The 19,542-nt window shown below is 43.0% G+C and overlaps 1 protein-coding gene across 4 annotated transcripts in view; it reads left to right on the forward strand.

Moving 5' to 3' along the window:
- LOC307106293 (nuclear body protein SP140-like protein) overlaps positions 1-19,542 on the forward strand; it is a 134,547-nt gene that overhangs the window by 38,999 nt on the left and 76,006 nt on the right. For 3 of the 4 annotated variants that reach the window (XM_079782661.1, XM_079782664.1, XM_079782665.1), the window contains 7 exons: positions 4,154-4,258; positions 6,611-6,753; positions 7,876-7,917; positions 17,582-17,697; positions 18,374-18,482; positions 18,803-18,880; positions 19,096-19,227. The exons of the other annotated variant lie outside the window; for it this stretch is intronic. In XM_079782661.1, the coding sequence (XP_079638787.1) occupies positions 4,154-4,258; positions 6,611-6,753; positions 7,876-7,917; positions 17,582-17,697; positions 18,374-18,482; positions 18,803-18,880; positions 19,096-19,227 (725 nt within the window). The remainder of the gene's footprint in view (positions 1-4,153; positions 4,259-6,610; positions 6,754-7,875; positions 7,918-17,581; positions 17,698-18,373; positions 18,483-18,802; positions 18,881-19,095; positions 19,228-19,542) is intronic. 4 annotated transcript variants of the gene reach the window in all.

A 19,542-nucleotide genomic window follows, 5' to 3' on the forward strand; every position in this document is an offset into this window, starting at 1 on the left:
GAAATTGAACCTGGGACCCTTCAGTACCCAGGCCAATGCTCTATCCACTGAGCCAAACTGGCTAGAGCCATTTAGCCACTTTTAAGATCACATCACTTGCCAAGGTGCCTGCTGAGCTCCACCATGTGCCTATGTTCTAGACCAGCCAAAAGATAAATAGAAAAAAGCAAAATATATCTTCCTGCAGAATGCTATCCCTTTTGTGTGAAGCTTTCCTAGAGTTTCCCTCATCCCACAACAATAGTTTGCTCTCATCTTACTCAACAAATCTTAAGCTGGTGGACCTGCCAACTATTAGGGAAGTTATGAACTACGGTGTTTTGTCTGGACTCTGACATCTCTGAGAATGCAGATGTTCTGTTAGTAAATTAAGAATTAAAATGGGTATCTGGAACATGACTTGAAGAATTTATTTCAGTAACTCTTTAAAATGTGTCAAAAGTTTATTTGGAACCTGTGACCAATATTTGTAAATGTTCTAGGTCACTTTAAAATATGTACATTTGAACTCCTTGCTGGGTTCCGGCTTCTCCCTTTATATGTGCTCTTTATCAAGCACACTGTTTAAAGTTACTGGATCAGTGGTAAATTAGGTTGTATTTGTTCCATCATGTTGTATAGAGATGTATTGAGTATTCCAACTGATTGTATTTGCCAACTCCTCCATGTTCTGTTGTTTTACATTAAAATTTTGACACCATTTGTGATTGTTCTAACTTAGGTACCTTCTTATTTTATATTTCCCCTTTATTCTTATTAATGCTGTTGCCTTCAAATATTTTTTCAGGATGCTAATATTGCTACATTTACTTCTTTAGTTTTTACCCCTTTTCAAAGCCCCCCCACCATGCAGCTTTGTTTTATGTCTCTTGTAAAGATACAGCTTTTTGGAATTTCCTCAGATAATCCTCACCTTTTAATAATTATGTTTTATATGGTACTTTCATTATGATCCCTATTACATGTGGGCTTATACATCTATATTATTGCTAACCATTATTTTTGTGTGTTTCTGTGTCTCTTTTCTGAATGATTAAGATAGAATTCTATATTCTACCTTTTTTCTCCACTGGCTTGGAAACTGGAGGTAAATTTTCTATAATTTTTTTTAACCATGCCTTAATCTCAACAGATGACAAAATCTTATCATGGATTCCTTCAAATTCAATATCCCATCTCTATCATTTAGCTATTGTACATTAATATTTTGTTACTAATTTTCTTCTCATTATAAATTTTGAAACATAATCATTTACTTAATTTTTTTACCATTTTATGCACCCACCATTGTTTCTTTCTTTGGTTTCAACTTTGGTCTAGCTAAATAAATCCCTGGTTCTTTAGTGAGGGTGTATAAGTGTTATATGTGCAAATTTGCCTTTATCCTATATAATAAAAGGCTAATATGCAAATTCTCCCCTTGGGAGTTCTACCGGGAGTTTGATCGCTCGCTATGACGTGCGCTGACCACCAGGGGGCAGTGCGGAACATGGTGGGCAACCAGTGGTGGCGTTGGACGCTGAGGGAGTGAGGGAAGGAGGAGGGAAGGAGGAGGGGGGAGGGGGGGAGGCAAGGAACCTGATAGGCCCTGATCGCCTGCCAGGCCTAGGGATCCTACCCGTGCATAAATTTGATGCACTGGGCCTCTAGTTTTGAAATAATTTTTTATTGATTTTTCTATAGAGAGAGGAAGATAGATAGATGATAGATAGATGGAGATAGATAGATGTAGATGATAGATGATAGATAGATAGATAGATAGATAGATAGATAGATAGATAGATAGAAATTCACGTGGAAGAGAAACATCAAAATATCGATCTTTTGCCTCTTGTATGGGCTCCAACTGACCAGGGACCAAACCAGCAACATAGTTATTTGCCCTGACCAGGAATCAAACACACAGCCTTTCTGTGCAAGGAACAGCACTCCAACCAACTAAGCCACACCATACAGAAAGAATTTTTTGCCAAGATTAAAAATTCTAGGTCAATGTTTAGTTCTCTTCAATATACTAATACTAGAGGCCCAGTGCATGAAATTCATGCACGGGAGGAGGGGGACCCATCAGGATGCTAATTAGCAGCCTGCACCCTCTACTATATGGGACCCCTCAGGATATGTCCGACTGCCAGTTTAAACCCAATCCCACAGGGATCTCACAAGGATCAGGCCTAAACCTGTCGGACATCTCTCTAGCAATCTGGGACCGGTGGCTCCTAACAGCTCACCTTCCTGCCTGCCTGATCACCCCTAACCACTCTGCCTGCCAGCCTCATTGACCCCAACAGTCCCCACTTCCAGCCTGATCACCCCTAACTGCCCCCCAACGAGGCTGCTTGCCCCCAACTGCCCCCCTGCCAGCCTGCTTGCCCCCAACTCCCCCCCGTGCTGGCCTGCTCACCACCAACTGCCCCCCACTGCAGGCCCAATCACCCCCAACTGCCCCCCATCAGCCTGCTTGCCCCCAACTGCCCCCCCCCACCAGCCTGCTCCCCCCAGCTCCCCCCTCTGCTGACCTGCTCGCCCCCAACTGACCCCCTTGCTGGCCCGATCAACCCCAATTGTCTCCCCTGCTGGCCTGATCACCCCCAACTGCCCCACTTGGTATCCTGATCTTCCCCAAATGTCCCCTTCACCCCCCCAGCATGATCATCTGTTGTTCAGGTTCCTAAGGGGAATATATCAGCCATGAGTAGGGTTGGGTCCCTGATCACCTGTAACCTTAAAGTTTTCAGCTCTGTTCACTGTTTGAGCAGATGGGGGCAAGAGAGTCCATCCAAACTGTTCTATTTCTCCATGATGTCTCCTGCAACCCTTCATCCAATGACTGAGAATTAGTGAGGGGACCATGTCCAGAAATGTTCTGCCTGGGAGATGCTGATGCTGGCAGTAGCCCCTGATTCATCACATCTAATGGGGAATGGCACACTCAGCATCTACACATCTGGTAAAGAGCTAGACAAGAGTGATTTCCTTCAAGACAGTCTTGAAAGGCAAATATGGTTAATGCTCTTCCACCTCCCACAACTCCTAGGTGTTTCCTCCTCAGCTGCCTGGGTCTTTTGCTCTTCCTTCACTCCCCCATATTGTGGGGGGAAAAAGAAAAAATATATTATGTACCATTCCATTGGCTATAACTTCATCTCTTCATCTTTCATTCCAATAATCTTCTATTGTCACTCACATTTTTTATCCAGAAGGATCAGATAACAAGCAGGGCAAAGACATTTCCAAATAATATAACCAAAATTATATCCAAAATCTCTAGGCTTCTGAAGAGTGGGGAAGAACAATGCATCCTCACCAGCAATGGTCAGAACAGAATCCAGATTTTCACAATTGGTCTATATAATGCCATTAATTCCCCACCACTTGTGTCCTGATCACAATGCAGGAAGGAGCTATCCCTTTCTGCCTTGATTGGGGATAGCTTCCTTCAGTGACAAAAGACCCATAATAGAGAAGTGTGTGGACAGGAGGAGACGAGGTCATAGAGTTAGATAATCAGAGCATTGGGTGTAGCTTTTTATAAAGGGCACAACCATTGTCAGACTGTAATGGTCCGACCAGTCATGCAATTTGCAGATTGTTCTTGACCTTCCTCCACTCCTCTTTTAGCTTTGAGAAAGTTGATGTGGGCGACAAATGAGGCAAAGTAGAAAATACAAATAGTAGGTAGACACTATCTTAGGGTTAACTCATCATTATTCTTTCCCTGAGTCAGAGCTCAAACGAGGAGATAGAAGTACAGTCTCTGATTTTGTCTCCAGCTACCTAACTGCACTGGAAGAGCATAGATGGAGATCTTCCTTCAGAACATGACAGCAGCTGTATGTTTCATTGTCATGGAAGAATCGGTGGGGGGGGGGGGGGGAGGTGTGACTGCATTGAAAGGTACTATAGTTTTATAGAATCCTGAAGTCTCTACTCAGGCATTCTGATTGTGTGAGATTTGAGAGGTGAGATGAAGGTAGGCATTATGTTGTTATGCATCAAAAAGGCCACTGACAGAAGACTTTGAAACTCTGGAGATTTGTGGGATAAAGTTTCCTAAGTACGCCTATGTCTTTATAGAAACAAGCTCAACATGGGAGGAAGTTGTACTTGTGCAGTTGTAAAATGAGACATAATGAAGAACCTTCTATTTCAGGAACAACAATGCACACAGATGACACTGTGAATTTTAATGCTGAAATACTTCCTGTAACCTGTGGGAAGATGATGGGCATGTTAATTAAGAGAAAATTGCAACGAGGTAAGTTTCAAGGTCTACTTTCACCTATAACCCCTCCATGAAAGAATCACAAAAAGTAATGGAATTACCCAGGTAAATTACCCATTGTTTAAGGAATTGGAGACCCAGTTTTGTCTTGAGAAGAGATAGGGATCCCTATAATGAAATTTTTACACTTTAAGAAATGGTGCATATTAAGTGCTCACTCTCACATGGATGCCCAAGGAACCAAAGAGAAGTTCAGAAACATCAGTCTCTTGGTGGAAAATATTGCATACTTTACTTTTAATCAGTCTCCACCTTCATATCCTTTACCCCTTCTGGAAATCAAACAAGACAGTGTGTTTGTTATAGTGAGAACTTCACAAAATTTGGAATCAGAAAACCTGAGCCCCAGCCTCAGCTCTGCCAAGAGTGACTGAGTAAAGAATGGGGCTTTTCTGAGCCTGAAACTTCTCATATAATCAATGGATAATAATTAAAAACCTGCCTCCTGGGGTGACTTTGAGACAATATACATAATGACTGCAAAATATTTTGTGACTTGAACATTATAAAGCTTTCCAATAATTGTCTATTATGATGAACTTCATATCAGATTAGTCTTAATGTGGGTATGTGAAAAATAATATAAATATTTCATCAAAACTAATTTTAAACAGCTTTACTGACATGTAACTCCCATATATAAATCACCATTTAATTTTTGGAATTCACTGTTGAGCTTTTTGTTTCTGTTTTGTTTAATCACAAGATAATAAAACTATCATTATAATCTAATTTTAGAACAGTTTTGTCCTCCACTAAAAGAAACACCATATCTCTCAGTAGTCGATACCCACTCCCACCTCACCCTACCATCCAGCCCTGGGCAACCACTCATCTATTTTATGATCTATAAACTGGCCTATTCTAAATATTTCATATCAATTGACTCATATAACATGTGCCTTTCTGTGACTGGTTTTCACTCAGCATGTTTTCAAGGTTCATACATATATATTCTGCATTATACTTTATTCTTTTTTATTGTCAAATAATCTAATAGTCCATGGTGTGGAGACACAGTAATGCATTTATCTATCAGTTTAGGTTTTCTCACCCTTTCACTATTATGAATAATGCTGTTTTGAATAAAGATTTTGGTGAACCTAGTTTTTTAATTCTTTTCACTATATATTGTGGAGTATAATTGCAGGATTATATGGCAATTCTATGTTGAACTTATTGAAAAAAAAATCAAAACTATTCGCCACAGTATGGCACCAGTTTATATTCCCACCAGTAAAATCTGAGGGCTCTCATTTCTCTGTATTCTCACCAACAGTTGTTATTGTTTGTCTTTTTCATTACAGCTATCCTAGAGGACATGATGTGGTATCTCAATAAGGTTTTTATTTCCTTTTCTTTAATGAATAATGTTGTTAAGTATATAACTATATTTTATCCTATATAATAAAAGCCTAAGTGGTGTCACATGTGACATCATCACAAGATGGCCACCGCAAGATGGATGCCTTCACATTGTCACAACATGGCCACAACAAAATGGCCACCACAAAATGGCTGGCAGGGGAGGGCAGTTGTGGGTGATCAGGCTGGCAGGGGAGGACAGTTGGAGGTGACCAGGCCTGTGGGGGACGGCAGTTGGGTACAACCAGGCCTGCAAGGGAGGGCAGTTGGGTGCAAGCAGGCTGGCAGGGGAGGGCAGTTGGGGGTGATCAGGCTGGCAAGGGAGCAGTTAGGCATCAATCAGGCCATCAGGGGAGCAGTTAGGTGGTAATCAGGCTGGCAGGCAGAAGTGGTTAAGGGCAATCAGTCAGGCAGGCTGGCAATCAGTTAGGAGCCAGCAGTCCAGGATTGTGAGAGGGATGTCCGACTGCCCACAGGGATCAGGCCTAAACTGGCAGTCAGACAACCCCTAAGGGGCCCCAGATTAGAGAGGATGCCGGTCAGGCTGAGGGATACCCCACCATGCACAAATTTTGTGCACTGGGCCTATAGTCTATATATAAGTAAAATTTTCCACTGAATAATATTTCACAATTATTTTAAAGTCAGTTATCCATGATTTCATGTGAGAAAAATATCTGCTCAATAATGGCATTGAACTGGAAAAAATTATTGTAATACAGGGCACAGATGTTGTCTTAGTGTCATTGTGAGCAACAGGGCAGGGCCCCCACTTGAGATTTCACTTCAAAGTAGGAGATGTCCTTACAAGAGACTTACAGGTTTGGGGATTCTCAAGTATGAAAGGTGAGGCCAGACTCTTCTGCTAGTGATCTTAACCCCAAATCGGGTAGCTGCAGATCCAGAATCTGAGCTCTGAGGACAAGGAGTTTTCAGGATCAACTTATCCCGGTCTTACAGGAGCCACGGTGAAGTGTATAAGGACAGAGGATGGAAATTGGTTCACCCCAAAGGAATTTGAAGTGGAAGGAGGCTATGAAAAATCAAGTAACTGGAAGAACAGTGTGTGCTGCGGTGGGAGACCCCTAAAATGGCTGATAGAGGTATTCCAATGACGGGGCAGGAGATATGACTTTCCTTGTACTTGAAGAAAAGGTCACTATTTTCTCACCAAATATATGTTGAGTCATGGCTAGATCCCTGAGGTCCCCTGACTTTATCCTTGTCCTGTAGGGAGGTCCCCACACTCTTAAGTCAGTACAAGGCAGCACATTGATGTCAAAGAGGCTCGGTTGGGGTAGGTGCAGGAGCCTGGAGGAGGGAAAGGTCATTCTGACTCAGGTGTTTGCAGACAACTTTAGCCACTGAAAGAAAGGAGACCGTCTACAGTCAAACAAGTGGTCAGAAGGCACTCCAGAGAAAGAATGGTGTGTAAACCAGAACCATGACTAACATGGCTCCAAGGATGGAGGTAGATGGATTGCATGTGATAAGGCATAATCCATCAATTGGGATTTTTTGGAGGAATTTAATGCCAAGCTAAAGATTTTAAACTCATAGCATAGACAATGCAGAACCAGGGAAGTCTCCTGAGGTGTGAAATGACATATTTAAAACAGTATCTCAGACAACATGGGGCCCAGAAATGACTTCACTGTCTTTCAGCCCTAGACACTTATAGGGAACCTACAATGCCCCTCTCTGAATATTCTCTGACTGACCTGCCTTGTCATCCCTTCCCTGAGCCCCTGACAACACTATTAAGGCCCTTCTCACAGTTTTATACTTATCATTTCATGCAACCCCTTGCTCTCCTAGATCCCTCTAGGGTTTATACATCTTTGTGTGCCCAACATTGTGCAGAGTACCTGACACCCCATAGCTGTGGGACATGTGTGTGTCAGTTGATCAACCCTGGTGTGAGGAAGTACTTAAGTGGCACCAGTGGCAATGAAAAGGAAGTGAAACTGTCAAAAAGATTGTGAAGGAAATGAAAACTTAAGTAAATAAGAACACAAAAGAAAAGGGAAAAATTCTAAGTAGGATTTTCCAGCTACTATTGATGAATTCTAGAAGAACAGCTGAGGAAAGGAAATGGTTTCTCATTTAGACATCTTGGTTTGAGCTGACAGTGGAACATCCAAGTAGAAATATTTGGGAAGAGGTTGAAATGCACAAAACATAAACACAGGCTAACCATACCCTTGTATCTTTTCCTCTTTCAGAATGAATATCTACCACAACCTCCACATGACAGGAAGAGAAAGGTGGTTATTACTTTATACAAGTTCTTTTCTTTAATCTTTATTGTTGAAAGTATTACATAGGTCTCCTTTTACCCCCCATTAACCTCTTCCAGCCTGCTCCCATCCCCCCAAACCCACCCACCCCCAGGCTCTCACCACCAATTATCTGTCTCCACGGACAATTGTATATGCATACAAGTCCATTGGTTGATCTCTTCCCACCCACCTTCCCCTGCCTTCCCTCTAAGGTTCAACAGTCTGTTCATGCTTCTATGTCTTGGGGGTCTATTTTTGTTCATCAGTTTATTTGGTTCATTAGATTCCACATGTAAGTGAGAGCATGTGATACGTATCTTTCTCTGACTGGCTTATTTCTCTGAGCATAATATTCTCCAGGGCCATCCATGTTGTTGCAAATGGTAAGAGTTCTTTCTTTTTTATTGCCACATAGTATTCCATTGTGTAAATGTACCACCATTTTGTATTCACTCATCTGCTGATGGGCACTTAGGTTGTTTCCAAATCTTTATTTTTATATGATAATTTCATATGTGAATTTTTTATTTATTGTTTAAAGTATTACATATGTCTCCTTTTTCCCCCAATTGACCCCCCTTCACTGCCACTCCCAAGGGCAAGCCCCCACTGCCCCAGTGTCTGTGTCCATTGGTTATGCTAATATGCATGCATACAAGTCCTTTGGTTGATCTCTAAATCCCCTTCCCTTGCCTTTTCTCTGAGGTTGGATGGTCTGTTCAGTGCTACATTGTCTCTGGATCTATTTATGTTCATAAGTTTATGCTGATCATTATATTCCACATATGAGTGAGATGATGTGATACTCATCTTTTTCTGACTGCCTTATTTTGCTTAGCATAATACTCTCCAGTTCCATCCATGCTTTTACAAATGGTAAAATTTCCTTCTTTTTTATGGCAGAATAGTATTCTATTATGTAAATGGAGCACAGTTTTTGAATCCACTCATCTGCAATGGGCACTTAGGCTGTTTCCATATCTTAGCTATTGTGAATTCTGCTCCTAGGAACATAGGAATGTGTGTATTCTTTCTGATGGGTTCTTCAGGTTTCTTAGGATATATTCCTAGAAGTGGGATCACTAGGTCAAATGGGAGTTCCATTTTTAATTTTTCTAAGAAACTCCATACTGTTTTCCAGAATGGCTGCACAGTCTTCATTCCCACCCGCAGTGTACTAGGGTTCCCTTTGCTCCACAACCTTGCCAATACTTGTCATTTGTTGATTTATTCATGATAACTATTCTGACAGGTGTGAGGTGATATCTCATTGTCATTTTGATTTGCATCTCTTAGAAGATTAGTGATTTTGAGCATTTTTCTATATATCCATTTTGGAGAAGTGTCTATTTAGGTCATTTGATATTTTTAACTGGATTGTAGGCTTCCTTTTGATAAGTTGTATGAATTCTCTATAAGTTTTGGAGATTAACCCCTTATTGGATGTAGCATTTGCAAATGTGTTCTCCCATGTAGTGTTATTTTGTTGATGATTTCTTTTGTAGTACTGAAGGTTTTTATTTTAATATAGATCAATGGAATATATCAGAAATCAACCCAAGCCACTATGCTCAGTAATATTTGACAAAGGAGGCAAGAGTGTACAATGGAGCAGAAACAGTTTCTTCAATAAATGTTGTTGGGAAAATTGAACAGGTACATGCAAAAAAAGGAAACTAGCCCACCAACTTACACTATACACAAGAATAAATTCAAAATGAATAAAAGACTTAAATCCAAGTCATCCTACCTAAAATAGACAAATATGCAAATTGACCTTACCTCCGCTACACCCAAGCCACGCCCACCAGCCCAAGCCACGCCCACCAGCCAATCAGGGCAAGTATGCAAATAAACCGAACCAAGATGGCTACAGCCACCGAGAGCAAGGTTTCCCAGGCAACAGAGGGAAACAAGCTTTCCACCTGCCCTTGACAGGCCTAAGCCTCCACTCAAGCTACAAAGTTTCAATTATAGAAGGTAAACAAATTCAAACAGAATGGCGGCAGCCACGGAGCTGGAGAGACCAGGCCAGGGTTGCCCGTGGTAACAGAGAAAGCAAAGCTTTCCGCACACCCTGGCCGGGCTCCGGCCTCTGCTTAAGGCTACAAAGTTTCAATTATAGAAGGTGAATTAACTCAAACAGAAATGGCTGCCGGTGTAGCATGCAGGAGGCTTGGCTCCGCTCCAGGCTACAAAGTTTCAATTGTAGAAGGTAAATAAATTCCAGATACCAGTGCCTCTGCTTGGGTCGCCAGGGGGTGTGGCTGGCCTGCAAACCACCACAGGCCCCTTGCTCAGGCTGCCCCATGCCCCAAGGGAACCCCCACCCTCATCTGGGACACCCTTCAGGGCAAACCAGCTGGCCCCCACTCCTGCACCAGGCCTCTATCCTATCTAATAAAAGAGTAATATGCAGATTGACCACCACTCCAACACACAATATGTCTGCCCCCATGTGGTCAAAGATCCTGCCCCCTTGTGGACACAAGATGGCCACCACAAGATGGCCATCAGAGGAGGGCAGTTGGGAGGCACCCAGCGTGCAAGGGAGGGAAGTTGGAGGCGATCAACCCTGCAGGGGAGGGCAGTTAGGGGTGACTGGGCTGGCAGAGGAGGGAAGTTGGGGGCAAACAGGCTGGCAGGGGAGCAATTAGGCATCAATCAGGCTGGCAGCAGAGTGGTTAAGGGGTGATCAGGCTGGCAGGCAGAAGTGGTTAGGGGCAATCAGGAAGGCAGGCAGGCAAGCAGTTGGGAGCCAGCAGTCCTGGATTGTGAGAGTGATAACCAACTGCAGTCGGACATCCCTCGAGGGGTCCCAGATTGGAGAGGGTACAGGCTGGGCTGAGGGACAAACCCCCCCCCATGCACGAATTTTGTGCACTGGGCCTCTAGTAAAACCATAAAAGTCTTAGAAGAAACAATCGGCAACAAACCTTCAGACAAGTCTCATAGCAATATGTTTACTGACACATCTCCTAGGACAATGAAAACTAAGGGTAAGATATACAAGTTCTTATTACATAACTAAATATATACCAGAGGCCCGGTGCACAAAATTGGTGCATGTGGGAGGAGGGTTTGTGTCCCTCAGCCCAGTCTCTCCAATCTGGGACACCATGAGGGATGTCCGACTGCCCGATTAGGCATGATCCTGGTGGGATCAAGCCTGAAGGGGCAGTCGGACATCCCTCTCACAATCCAGGACTACTGGCTCCCAAATGCTTCCCTGCCTGCCAGCCTACCTGCCTGATTGCCCCTAATTGCTTCTGACTAATCAGAAGCAATTAAGCCCTAATCAAGCCCTAACAACTCCCCTGCCAGCCTGACCTAACTGCTCCCCTGACGGCCCCATTGCCCCTAACTGCCCTTCGCTGCCAACCTGATCACCACTAACTGCCCTCTCCTGCCAGCCTGGTCACCCCTAACTGTCCTCCCCTCCAGGCCTGGTCGACCCCAATAGCCCTCCACTGCTGGCCCAGTCACCATTAACTGCCCTCCCCTGCCAGTCTGGTCACTCCTTACTGCCCTCCCCTGGTGCCTTGGTCGCCCCTAACTGTCCTCCCCTTCAGGCCTGGTCGCCCCCAACTGCCCTCCCCTACAGGCCTGGTCCCCCCCCCAACTGCCATCCCTTGCAGGCCTGGTCACCCCCAACTTCCCTCCATTGACAGCCTGGTCACCCCTATTGGCCCACTCGCCCCTAACTGCCCTCCCCTGCAGCCTGGTCGCCTCTAACTGACCTCCCCTACTGGCCTGGTCACCCCCAATTGCCCTTCCCTTCTGGCCCGGTCACCCCTAACTGCCATCCTTTGCCATTCTGGTCATCCTTAACTGCCCTCCTGTGCAGGCCTGGTCCCCTCAGATCTGCCTGGTTGCCCCTAACTTCCCTCCCTTGCCATTCTGGTTACCCCTAACTGCCCTCCCCTGACGACTCAGTCACCCCTAACTGCTTTCCCTGCAGGCCTGATCACCCACAACTGCCCTCCTCTATTGGCCATCTTGTGGTGGCAGTCTTGTATCCATATGGGGGCAGCCATCTTTGACCACATTGGGGCAAACATCTTGTGTGTTGGAGTGATGGTCAATTTGCATACTACCTCTTTATTATATAGGAGAGTATATCATCTATTTATAGTTTCTCAGTTGTGTAATTAACATTGTTGCCTCTTCCCCTAGCTCCTCCTTTCATTTTAATTAATTAATTAATTTATTTTGTATGTGCTTTCAGATTTGTTCCATTGAATTTTAGGTTAAATGCAAGGTCATCTTTGAATGGTAAACCAGTTGAGATGAGGATAATAAAGAGCCATAAAAATGGATCTCAAAGCTGAATTTTAGCTATAGATGCAGAAATTGTCAGGGTGTCCAATTTATAAAAGTAGACATAATTATGGAATATATAAAAATATTTCTTAATAATGTCAGAGGCTCATCTTTACCTCAGACCAGATTTTTTTAATAACTTTAATAAAATCCGATGAAGCAAAATTTGATCACCATCATCCAGATGAACCAGGTTTAGTACTGAGTCCATCTTGGGACATATATGAAAAAATACACTATTTCATGAGACAGACAACTAAAAGCATATTTCTTTTCTGCTTTTGTTTTACATCATCTTCCATTCTTCTATAAAATATACACACAGACTTACAGAATTCTCTCTCAGGCAGAAATTATTGGCAAATATTTCCTAAAGATGGTGCTGTTAGGAGGGAGTTTTTGTGTCTTACATGAGGGGCTAACTTGGAAAATTCCTTACTTTGATACCAACCCTTTGGCTCCACCTCAGGGACTGTGCAGGCCTCCTGAGTATCTATGAAAGTGACTTCTCCCTCTATGGACAAAGACATGTAGGCAACAAACAAAATACATAATGTGAGGTGTAGCTTTAGGACAAAGTGGTAGTTTTTTCAAGATTGAGTATGAATGAGAACTTAAGAAGAAGGGGGAGGTGAAAAGTGCCATTCTCATATATTTCAGGTAGAAATGGCCACCCAAAACTTTCATAGAATGTACATTAGGTTACATATAGCTGTCTAGGCCTTTAGATTATCTGATGTTCTAGGACTTTTGTCCTACCAGTCCTTGGCACATTATACCCTTTGGGTTTACTGAAGATAAATTATTCTTTTACTTATTCAGTGACTACTTTAAACAGTAGTGTCTCTACCATTATCTACATGTCTAGAGTTACTCAATTTTGAGTACCTAAAAGAGCTAGCAACTTCCAACACACAGCACTGTGCAGCAGCAAGGATCTGGTGCCCCTATATTTTGTGTCTCCTTGAAGAATTGAAGTGACCCAAAATGTCAGATCTCAGGACTCCTTACTACCTCAGTGAATCCTCTGTGCCTCCCAGAAATTCTCTTGTTGATACAGTCCTGGTTTCTCAAAACTTTAGTGTCACACTTGTCACCACATGACAGCTTCCTGTCTCTTGATGAGGGCCACTCATCCTATCTGGTGACAACTACTGTCTTGTCAAATTATCTGAAATACTCAGCCAGAACTATTATTGGTTTTATGTTAGTATTTGATAAGGAGATAGCAAGTAATCACTTTTCCTAAGTGAAATAATACTCATTTATATACTCATTCAATATGCAATTATTTAATGCATTAAAAAATGCCCAATATTTATTACAGAAGATTGAAATAATACCCCTGACCTCAAGAATTATTTCAACTTCATTGTTTACCTTGGAGAAATAATTAATGGGGAGCAGGGTATTCCAGGCTCTCCAGAGAGGCAGGCAGTGACATGACCATTTCTCGGGTCATTTTTCAGTGGATCACCCTTGTCTATGACCTCTCTGACATTGGTGGAGATAAAAGCTGAGGCTGCCTGAAGGTAATGAAGCCAAGTCATTCTATTGGGTAAACAAGAGCAATGTAAGTGTTGTACCAAATAGTGAGCTTCCTCTGAAAAGTTAGCCAGGTGCCATCTTGAGATTTCGATGAAAGCGAAATGAGGTTGAACTTCTGAAAGTTGAATTGGAGTACAGAGGAGCTTGGAATCATCTTAACTTTAGAGTGGTACCCTAGAAGAGTTACTGGAGGTGGTGGAGTTCATGTCACACTACCCATGATCAAGACTCCAAGGGGAGGAAAAGGCAATTGTTCTAACAAGAGTACCCTCCCTCTTCTTAATAATCTTTCCTAGGATAAATATTACAAGCCAATTCAGCATTGGCTTATATTACCTCATGCATTCATAACCACATGTGTGAAACTAAATCTCAACTCAGGTTCCACACTTTGCACTCTATAATTACCTGAAGATCTTTGAAAAATAGCATTGTCTGATCCCACTCTAGATAAAATTTTGATTTAGTCATTCTGAGTTTTGACTTGGACATTAGAATTGTTAAAGTGTCTCCAGATAATTTTGACACACAAGTTACTCATTCTATGACTTAAGGAGAATACCAACGCCTGTGCCTCAAACCAGACCAATGGTTTCAGCATCTATGATGTTGGGACCAGACATTTAGTGTTTTATATACTCTCCTCAGATAATTCAAATGTGCAGCCAAGCTAAGACACAAAGAGCCAAAGGGAAAAGGCCCTAGACTTGATTACAGATAGGGATGCAAGATTCTTATGCACTAGTTACATTTGTTATTTCCCTGTTCTTCTGGGAAGAGGGTCACCAATTTCTGGAGAACGATGATAGCAGTCTGTGAGCCCCTACAGTGAGGAGAAGGAAAATGGCCCCAGGCCTCCATGTTAGAACTGGTCTCAGTCTTCATTAAATATGTGATTCAACATTGTCTGGAACACTGAATGGGAACTGTTGGCAAGATGTTCCCTGAGCTTTGCACTTTCTCATATATGCCATTTTTAAAAGCAAAAGAAATGACCAGACTCCTGATTCTCCCCAGATAAGAATTTTCACCCTAAAGCCAGGGTGACTTTTCATCTTTTATTACTTTATGCATGAAGAGAAACAACATAGCTGTGTTGTACATTACTGTGCCCATTTACTTCAAGATGGACATTTGTGATCTTTGTGTGTTGCTAACCAAGATATAATAAAGACTTTGAGAAACAGACCACTTTTCTCTATGTATTAAGGTGGAACCATTCATTAGAGTCTCGGTATCCCTCTACAGAGACAATGGAACTAACAAAAGAAGCTTAACAGTTACTGTGAAGAGGAGTGGGCATAGTAGGATTTGGAATATGAGTGACAGTATAGACCCAGAGTGGAGTCTCAGGTTTGTGGTCAAAGGTGAATGTTTTATGAAATGGAAGCACCAGGAAAGAACATGTAGTGGGTGTGGGGATAGGATAATACATTCTTCTGTCTGGATGAGTATTGGGTGTGCTTTAAGGGCCCAACAGGAGATGCTGGGTGAGCATAGGGATGTGCACAAATGCAGAAGACAGACTGGACATTTGGGAGCTGGGACATGGCAATGTAACTGCACCTTTGAGAGTGATTTGATCATCTGGGGCCAATCAAATGGCCAAAGATCAAAACCTAAGGGATTCTGTCTAAATGTGAGGAGAGGGGAGGACAAAAAAGGAAACAGATATAGCAGTGAGGCTAATTTACTAAATCCAGGATAGTGATGGCAACGACCCCATCTGTTTGGAGAAAGGAGAAATGGTCATGGCAAAGAAAGGTGGACACTGTCATCCCTGCCTCCTCCTGCTCCTCAATGAATCACTTTCCCTCCAACCAGCACTCATCATTGGGTGGGCCAGTCCCCAAGCCAGTCTCATTTGTGTCACCTGAGATGGTCACAAGAGGGTAGGAATTTCTCCAATAGACAATGGGATAGATAGGATGTTTCTATCTATAGAGCAACCCAGAATCGTCTGTATTCTCTCAGAAGGCAGAACCAGGAAAGCAACCAGGAACAAATATAGTTCCTGATAGTTCCTGATTCATATGTAAATGCTGATTCTCATTTAAAAGAAAGAATAAATGCGTTTTCTGGTTTAATCACCTCCTTTTCACCCCATTGTTGAGGGAATGATGTCTATCACATAGTTTGGGGGACAGCAAGTAATGGCATCTGTCAGTGGACAGATGGATTGACAGATGTTTATTAGTCACATATATTCCTAAACAAAGGAAGTAGGGTAGTGCCAGCCATGCAGGCCTCACCAAGGTTGCCCTCAGGAATAGAGGGAACAACCAGGGGCTGTGGAGGGTGGGATATCCCCTGGATTCCCTGGGAGTTTATGGCATGCTTGTTTAAATAATTCCATGGCTGACAGGGAACTGAAACCTGTTATTCCAGGCTGAGCAGGGTTACATGTGGCTCCTTGACAAGGAGCATTGTTTAGCTGTGTGAACTTATCCAGAAGAGCAGATTCGGGAGGGGAACTTGCAGATAGGCTGTGCAAGGCCTTTTCAATTTTACCAAATGTCAGAACAGCACATAATATTGGACTTTAATGTTAGTCCTTTCACTGCATTTTCTTGATTAGGAAAGGGCTCAGTCACAGGTCAGCTATTTCTCATGAATACATGTTTGTACATAACACAGTGTATCTTCATATCTGCTCTATAAATTTGGTTGGGTTCAATGAGTAGAAGTTACGCCACAGGATTTGGATGGAAATACTGTCAAATTTTATCTTCTTCAAATGAAATTAAACATGGTTAAAGGCCACATATTGAGACTGGTGAGAAATCTAGTATCAGTTGTTTAAGGGGGTCCCTCCATATTGTGTTTATAGAACAAAGCATTTGCCACTCTTTCTGGCCATTCAGTGATGGAGCCTCCACGCTTTACATGCCATGCTGAGTCATGGGGCATCTTCCCAGGGTTCTAGTGCCAAAGAGCTCTATCCTCCCTGACAAGACCTGGTCATCTGTGCCTGTGGGCTTTCTAATTCAAAGACACTGACACAGGTCCAGGGGCCCTCCAGGTACAGAATCCACAGTCTAGGAACCCCTATCAGGCCCTTCAACTCATGAGGAGCCTTCAGTCAAGAAAACAGGATGTAATACTGTCTTAGAAGTTTATTCCATCTTACCAATTTTTCAATAAACCACCTTTCCTTGCGTCATTTTAGTCATTGTGGTTTAGGCAAATCATTTTCTTCCAGAACCTTGTTTTAGTTGCAAAGTAATACAATGGTTCACATTTCTATAAAAATCATGCTCTTCTTTCGTAGCTAGTCTTTCTGTGTTAGAGACTCTGGTTTGTTTGCGTTTTTCGTTTGTTGGTTTGTTTTTATATTATATTTTATTGATTTTTTACAGAGAGAAAGGGAGAGGGATAGAGATGTAGAAACATCAATGAGAGAAAAACATCGATCAGCTGCCTCCTGCACACCTTCTACTAGAGATGTGCCCACAAAGGTACATGCCCTTGACCAGAATCAAACCTGGGACCCTTCAGTCCACAGGCTGATACTCTATACACTAAGCCAAATGGGTTAGGGCAGAGAGACTATGGTTTTTATAGAAAAACCTTTTCTGGTCATACAGGCCACTCCTCCTGAACTTCACCACAACCAAGAATTCTTTTTCTGAACCTCCCCTCCATGCAGTTGGTTCACAGCTCAGGGGGAAGCACATAACTGTCCATGCAGGTTCCCACAAAGGCAATGAGTTCCAGATTCCCACAGCGCTGGTCTTCAGGGTCTCACGGGGGATAAAGACATTGTTTTATCTTCTAGCCGGAAAACGCAGAGAAATGCAAGATCTGTGGGGATGAAGGAAAGCTCTTCAAATGCAGTTTTTGTCTCATCTTCTTTCATGAGTACTGTCACATCCCACCTGTGGAACCTGAGAGGTTTGTGAGATGCACACGCTTCTCCTTCTATGGACCTTCTTCCTGCCATGCACACTCCCAATGCAAAGTCTCTTTTTTATCCTGATGGGGAAAGAGCAGAGTCAGAGGTACAGTGTCCAACGATATGATGCAGGGAGCTGTTTAAAGATACTGTCAACAGGAGGGTAATGTTCCTCTCTCTCCCCTGGGAGGTTGAGACTGGTGGCTGGGTCCTTCGTCTACATACCACTGTTGTCCTTTCCAGAACTTTCCCACCTTGGACTCCTGTACACAGGAGCGCAAGTGCCAGTTATTTGTGTTCTATGCTTCAGAAAAGGCAGCAAAAAGGACATTTTTCCTCATTTTGCCATGTTCTCAACAGGCTAATAGAGACACAAGGCCCCCAGAGGTTAGAGCCCACTCTTTGACACTCTGGCTTGGTGGAGCTCTTGTGCTTCCAGCATCTCAGAAAGGGAAAGGGGAGCCCATCACTCACCCAGACGACATATTCCACCCAATAGACTCCCGCTGTTACTCTAGGGACCAAGGTTATCAAATGAGAGTCCTGGAGATTCTGGGAGGTGACCCTTTATTCCCTGGCTGTGCCCATCATCCATTCCTGAAAGGAGAGCAGTGGCAGCTGTGGGAACGGAGGTGTTTCTAGGCTTGACTTGCTCACTTATATCTGACATCTCAGGAAGGATTGGATATGTACCTTCTGTACAATAGAAGAGTCTTCACGAAGTCAGCAGCATGCCAGCTATTCTGAGGTCCTAGCGAGACGGATGGGACCCAAAGAGAAGTTGGTGAGTTGGATTTGACCCAAAACATCTCCTTTCTACTCACATGAGAAGTCAAACAGTCATGGGTGAGGGCAAGGGTTTCAAAGGGTGCCTGCTCTTCTGACCATGCCTCAACCACTCTGAAAATTCACCAGAACATTTTTGCAGAAAGAAAAAGAAGAAGAAGAAGAAGAAAAATCCTCAGCTATTAAATGTTACTGTCCAAGAGCAATCCCTGTTTGGGGAAAGTTCCAGAAGTCTACTGTGATCATGCATCTGTCTGGCATGCATATGGGCTCATTCTCGCCAAGCTGCTTTTCATTCACAATCTCCTTCTTTTGCAGAATTGTGTGTTCCTCCTCCTAAAGCTCTATTATCATTTAGAGAACAACATTTTTCGGAGTATTCCACATGAACATTATGTGAGTAACAAAAACAAACCATGATTACAAGCTTCTGTAATGTTACCCCACCTTGACATGGTCACTGTGGGATCTGTGATATGAAGCCCATGGGAGGGAGAGCATGTGAGATGTCTTTCCATTTACCTTGTATTTCCTCTAGATTTTATGAAAATCCACAGAATGTAGACATTGAACTTTGTCAGTAATGCTCCTATTGACATATTTTTCACCAGGTTCAAAAGGCTTCTCAATGCCTAGAGACACTTAGGACATTGGATGAAATCAAGAATAAACTAAATGGAGGATGTTATACCAAAGTGAAGGGGTTTGTGCTTGGCATGAACAAAATCTTTCAGGATCCTAAGGTAAGTGGCTCTGCCTACATACATTTCATTTTCTACACATTGAGTCAAGCTGCCTGCATTTCCTGATACTGCAAGATTTTAGAGTTTCCCTCATCCAATGACAAGCCTATACAAGCAAGGATTCAGGGAGTGGCTGAGTTTTTTAATTGAGGATTTAAGCTCACCAGAGAGAGCAACAGTGAATAAGGAGTTGTCCCTGCAACCAAACTCCAGGCCCCTGAAAGCTCATTCTTCTCCTCAAAGGTGACAGGTGCCCATTGAGAACAGTGGTGCCCTCCCTGTTCCAAACCTAAGAAGAAAATTGCTTCCTAAAGT

This window comes from Cnephaeus nilssonii (genome assembly GCF_951640355.1).
Source record: "Cnephaeus nilssonii genome assembly, chromosome: 10".
Lineage (NCBI taxonomy): Eukaryota > Metazoa > Chordata > Mammalia > Chiroptera > Vespertilionidae > Cnephaeus > Cnephaeus nilssonii.